The 6,612-nt window shown below is 35.7% G+C and overlaps 1 protein-coding gene and 1 pseudogene across 1 annotated transcript; both read left to right on the forward strand.

Annotated features, from left to right (window-relative positions):
• Positions 1–1,231: 1,231 nt before the first annotated feature.
• Positions 1,232–2,182, forward strand: LOC118854989 (vomeronasal type-1 receptor 4-like). The gene has a single exon (XM_036765144.1). It carries the CDS (start codon positions 1,232–1,234, stop codon positions 2,180–2,182), a length of 951 nt encoding a protein of 316 aa, XP_036621039.1.
• Positions 2,183–2,719: 537 nt separating this feature from the next.
• Positions 2,720–6,302, forward strand: LOC118854990 (annotated as a pseudogene).
• Positions 6,303–6,612: the final 310 nt, after the last annotated feature.

The following is a 6,612-nucleotide window of genomic DNA, read 5'->3' on the forward strand; positions in this document are numbered from 1 at the left end:
CATTTCTTACAATGAGAATAAAGGGTATGCAGAAATTCATCAGAGAGAAGTAGGGAATATATCCTGCATGACAAAGAAGTCCTGTATAGTTTGATATTTTCTTATTCTTATTGTAATTATAACATCTTTCTACTTAGTTGACCATGAGCCCATACTAAATACCATTATGTTGATATGAAAGAGAATTCATTATGTGGACATAATTTAATAATAATGCTAATATTAATTTAAAAATGACCATAGCAGCATCAACAATAATTTACAAACTGTATAAAGCTCTTTCCATAATTTATTTTCTTCAGCTCGCTCCTCTCCTCTCTCTTCTTCCCCCTCTCCCAGTGCACTGAGTGAAGCAGTGGATAGAGGACTGGATCTGGAGTCAGAAAACTTGAATCTAATCCAGTTGCAAACACTTAATAGCTGTGTCACTGGACTAGTCACTGAACCTCATCTACCTCAGTTTCCCCAATTTTATAATAGAAATATTAATGCATCTACTTATCAGAGTACTTTTTAGCTGATTACCTCACACATAGTAGGTGGTTTCTAAATGCTTCCTTCTTTTCTCCTTTCCTTGTTTGCATCATTTTGTCTTTTCCTTCATTCTTTTCTTCCAACCTTCTTTCTTTCAGATATACTTGGGTATACATTATGTATAAATATGTGTGTATGTATATGTATGTTTATGCATGTATATATTATATATATATGTACAGACACACATGTGCATATATACACATATGCTAGTTATACATGCATGGCTATGTATGTTATCTCTATTGTTTGTATATAGGTTGCCAATCAATGTCCCTAAAGTTGATCATTTTCTCCCTTTCTCGTGTAGCTCTATAGGTTATATTACATGAAGCAATGGTATTGCCTCTGAGGTTGGTTCTATTCTGTCTGAAACATAGATACCGTGTTCCTATGCAGATTGCCTGCTATTATCAATAATTAGAATAAGAATAATCTATATTTTACAAGTACAACCATTTTACACTGCCCCAGAATAAGAATATTTGCATCAACAAACTCAAAAAATTGTTGTACGTAAAGTATTTTCTAAACCTTTATATGTCCATAAAAAAACAAGGATTACTGAACCTCACCATGTTGGTAAGAAATGGGTGAAATCTCATTTTGAATTTCTGGTTCTATAATAAAATCTTCTCTCTTCCTTCCCAGGTCACACTGGATGTGAACAGCCTTTTTCTGTCCAAGAAAATAAGGAATGCAGTCTTATGATGGTATCCTGTGTATTTTCTACCTGCTTCAGATTATAATTACAGTCTTTGGGAATGTTTTACTCCTTTATCTCTATTCCTTTAATTTAATTACTAGTCAAAAGATAAGACCCATTGGTGTGATTGTCATTAATTTGGCCTTTTCCCACATCATGATGATTCTCTTCAGGGCAGTTCCATCAACAATCCAAGTTTGTATTCAGAAAATTTTCCTGAATGACATTGAATGTAAAATCATAATTTATCTGCAAAGAGTGTCCCGAGGTCTTTCCCTTTGTAATACCTGCCTCCTAAGCATCTTCCAGGCCATCGCCATCAGTTCCAGCAGCCCCAAATGGGCACAGCTCAAGGCCAGAGCCCCAAAGTGGGCTCTTCCATCCTGTGTCTTCATATGGGTACTCAATTTGTTGACAGATGTGGTTGTGCCTCTGAATGTGAGTGGCCCTAGGAATGACACAATGCATAACCTTACGAGAAATCTAGGCTATTGTTATATAGACTGGCATGCTGTATCTGTGTCAAAACTTGTTATGTTGAAGACATTTAATGATGCAGTGTTTTTAGGGATCATGGCCATTACCAGTGCTTACATGGTACTTGTTTTATTCAGACACCATTGGCAAGTCCAACACCTTCATAACACTAGACTCAACCCTGTCGCCTCACCAGAGACCAAGGCCACCAAAGTCATCCTGTTGCTCATGATTATCTTTCTATGCTTTTATTCAGTTGCTTCCATCTTTATTATTGTACTGGAAAATTCTAAAGATACACAAGAGTGGATGATAAATATCCCTGTTATTTTGACCTCCTCTTACTCTACAATCAGTCCCTTTGTTTTAATCAGTAATGACTCACAAATCTTCAATTGTTATGTTTTCAAAAGGTTGAAAAATTCTCATTCCCATTCATTAAGGTCTCAGAACAAACTCATTTAAACCATAGAGTCATGGAATTAAAAAAAATTAACTCTGAAAACTCAGTCCAAATCTCTCATTCCTAAAACATGACACTAGAGCAAAGGTCAAGTTTCTCTTAATCAGAAAATGATGATTTTGCTTTCTCAAAGCTATTACTCCTTTATACACACATCATTTTGTCCACAACAACAACAAATTTGGGGTCCAAAAGAAAAGAGGGGAGTGTTCACTGAGGGTTGGTAAAAATTCCAAATTGTGCTCCCATCTCTCATGGGAGGAAGACACCTTAGTTGTCACCAGGTTCAACACACTTATTTTTAAGAACCAATGGCCAGAGAAGTTAATGCTTTGCACAGGTCTACACAGAGAGTGAGTGTCTGACAGAAATTTTAAATGTTGTTTTACTAGAAAATCTACAGATCCACCCATTATGTCTTGCTGCCTCTTCTTCTGCTCTGTCTTCTTTTCCAAGTCACTTTGGATCTGAATACTATTTTTTTCTGTCTAATATGATAAGGAGTGGAATCATCTGATGTTTTCCTGTGTGTTTCCTACATGGGTCAGATTATAATTGGAGTCTTTGGGAATGGTTTACTCCTTTACTTGTATAGGTCTAATTTAATAAGTCGCCAAAGGATAAGAACCATTTGCATGATTTTGATTAATTTGGCCTTTTCCAAAATTATGATGATTCTCTTCAGGGGAGTACCGTGGGCAATTCAGATTTGTCTCCAGAAAATTTTCCTAGCTGACACTGAATGTAAAATCATAGTTTATCTGCAAAGAGTGTCCCAAGGTTTTTCCATTTGTATTACCTGCCTCCTGAGTGTCTTCCAAGCCAATATCCTCTGTTCCAGCATCCCCAAATACGCTGAGTTCTAAGTCAGAGCTCCACATTGCATTGTTCCATCCAGTGTCTTCATGTTTTACTCATTCTGTTGATATATGTGGTTATGACTCTGAATGTGATTGGTACCAGGAACAACACAAACAGTAAGCTGAATAGGAACCTAAGGTATTGTTCCGTGCACAGGTATGCCATGACTACCTCAAAACCTGTAATCTGGAAGTCACTTTATGATATAGTGTTTGTGGGGTTCATGGCCATTTCCAGTGGCTACACGGTACTTGTTTTGTATGGATACCACAAGCAGGTCCAACATATTCATAACACCAGCCTCAGATTCAGTGTCTCTACAGAGACCAAAGCCACCAAAAAGTATCCTGTTGCTCATGAGCATCTTTGTATATTTTTATTCAGTCACTTCTCTCTTTATTATTTTGTTGGATAATTCTAAAGACACAAACACAGTTGCAAATTGTTATCCATAATGATTAGACCAGTATACAACCCCACTAACAATGCACTGGTGACCTAACTTTTCCACATCCTCTTTAATATTTTTATATTGCTTTTCTCTGATGTTAACCAATCTGATAAATGTGAGGAAGTATCTTGGAAGTATTTGTATGTGAATTTCTCTAATTGGGGAATGGCTCTTTTTATGACTTCTGTTCAGTCCCACATATATGTAAGAAATGGGGTTTTTATCAGAGAAAACTTCTGTAAAATTTTCTCTCCCATTTTCTTGTGTCCTCCTAATTTTGGCTCCATTAATTTGTTTTTGAAAAAAACTTTTAATTTCACTTAATCACAATTACTCATTCCTCTATTCTCAACCCCTCTTAATTATAGGGCTTCCTCACCTTTAATCACTTGTTTTTCCATTTTATGCCTTGTTTTGTATATATTTAGTTGAATGTTCTCTCCCCTGTTTGATTGTAAGTTCCAGGTGGGCAGTCTCCCTTTTTCCTCTTTTAGTATCCCCAGTGCTTAGGAGACTGCCTACTTAGACAACTTAATAAATATATCACTTAATAAATATATATTGAATTAATTAAATTGTCATTTCTATGTAGATGATTCCCAGGTCTATATATCCTGCAGTATCCTCTCCCATAATGTACAATCTAAAATCACCAAATCACCACTTGATCATACAAATTTTCACATACAGAAAACAGAACTCATTGCCTCTTCCTAAGAAATCACCTTATAACCTTGGCTTCCAACTGCTCCCCACCCCCTGAAATTAATAAACTTTTTTTGGCTCCTTAATATCTCCATGACAAAAGTATTAGATGTTCTGGCAAGACCCCTGACAGACTTATCCTTTCAGATGTTTCCAATCTTCTTATATTTTAATTCTTTCTGCATACTCATAGTTCCAGTTTCTCTGGACTTCTTACTTTTTCTTACATAAAACCCAACTATAAGCTCCATATGGTTTTTACAAATTGAAGGCTTATGACACCCTTGTATTAAGCAAGTCTAATGGCACCATTTTTCAAACAGTATGTGCTCACACTGTCTTTCTACATCATATTTTCTTAAATCTTGCATTATTTAGGATAGCCAGAAATGAATAAATTGCTGGCCAGTGGTTTCCTTTGGTAACCAATAATGACCCATGGAGAGTCTGAAAGCTTTATTTTTTTTAAGGGAATGCCTTTAACAAATGAAAATCAACCTTAATTGATGGATATTTAATGAGGAGATGGGCTGCTTTGAGAGTGGTTTGATGATGAGACTCAGCTATCTCCAGCAATCTAGACAGAGGAATACATCTCCATCCAGACCACTCTGATTTTCTCCTTCATTAGCTGGATCACTCTAAATTCTAATGGAGGGATGTAAGGACAGGGTTCCTTTCCCCAGGGTAAGAACTCACCAAGACTGGATTTTGCTTATACTCTAAACAAAAGTTAGGTCTTCTAATTGGGTAGGGTGTTGCCCAACATTGAAGAGCATGTTCCTTGAGGGTAGGGGTAATCTTCACAAACATCCGTGTCCTTCAGAGGCTGAGTTTTTACCAGTTTACCAGATCACAATTTAATAATTGATTATTAATATAATAGTAAAGCGATGATTTTTCTAAACATGAATAAACAAACAAATAGCTCATGCAATAAATGTAAGTAGTCACTAAGCTGGAAGTAATATGTAAAATGTTTACTCGCTAAGTTTAGATATATGTAAAAAGTTGATAACTGAAAAAGGAGACTATTCCAGCCATGGCAGATGGCCAGTGAAGAAGCATGGATCCAATCAATCAATTATTAAATGTTAGTGAAAGCAAGATGTCCAGGCAAACTGGAACTTTGAGCATATGGAAATAATTATTGTGTAAGAAGACTGCACATATTTGAAAGATCAAGCCAGCGAAGGCTTCATACCAACACATCTTACATGTTTGTCATTACAATAGTAACAATCCTCCAGAATTTCGGTTTGGGAAATTGTGGGGCAGAATCCAAGGATGCAATTCTGAGTGTCTAAGATGTTGGTGGTGTTCCAGGTAAAGATGATTTCTTAAAAATAGCTTGTATGTTCCTAGATATTGTGGTTCATGTGTCCAAGAGGCAGTTGTTAATTTGAGTCTATAGATTACAAGGGAGGTTACTACAGAAGATGTAGACCTGAGAATCAACTACATAGAAATAAAAATTTAATTCATTCAATAAACATTTATTAGCACCTATTATATACCAGGCACTTTCCTAAGAAATGGCGATACAAAAAGAGCCAAAAGACATTCTTTGCCATTGAGGAGCTTATAGTATAAGGAGAGTGGGGAGACAACATGCAAACACATATACACGAGGGAAGCTATAAACAGGACCAACAGGAAATTATAAAATAGAGAAAGACCTGGAATTAAGAGGGCTTGGGAATGGAGAAGTGGAAAATTTCAATTACATGAAATCTGAAAAATTTTAATTATACAAAATTTGAATGTACTTGTTTTGTTCAGACCTCATTGGTAAGTCCAACACTTTTATAACAGTAGCCTCAACCCCATTTCCTCCCCAGAGATCAGAGCCACCAAAGTTATCCTGTTGCTCATGATTATTTTTGTCTGCTTTTATTCAGTCAGTTCTACCTTTGTTATTATAACGGAAAATTCTAAAGGTGAAAATGAGGGGGTGATACATATACCTATTTTTTACTTCCTCTTACTCTATAGTCAGTCCCTTTATTTTAATCAGTAATGACTCACAAATTCACAATTGTGTTTTCAAAAGGTTGAAAAATTCTCACTTATACTCATTAAGATCTCAGAATAAACTCATTTAAACCATAGAATCCTGGAATTTTAAAGAAAAAAATAAACTCTAAAAACTCAGTCCAAATCTCTTATTCCTAAAACAGAATACTGGAGCAAAGGTGAAGTTTCTCTTAGAAAATGATGATTTCACTTTTTCAAAGCTATTGCTTCTTTACACACACACACACACACACACACACACACACACACACACACACACTCACACATGTGGGTGTGGGTGTCTGTATACATATATATATATATACATATATATATATATATGTATTTGTCCATAACAACAATAAATTTGGGGTCCAAAAGAAAAGAGGGAATGTTCAC

Source organism: Trichosurus vulpecula, chromosome 6 (genome assembly GCF_011100635.1).
Source record: "Trichosurus vulpecula isolate mTriVul1 chromosome 6, mTriVul1.pri, whole genome shotgun sequence".
Taxonomy (NCBI): Eukaryota; Metazoa; Chordata; class Mammalia; order Diprotodontia; family Phalangeridae; genus Trichosurus; species Trichosurus vulpecula.

What these genes read in the sequence shown, in the direction of transcription:
- LOC118854989 (XM_036765144.1), top strand. Translation starts at nt 1,232, where the DNA reads ATGCAGTCTTATGATGGTATCCTGTGTATTTTCTACCTGCTTCAGATT.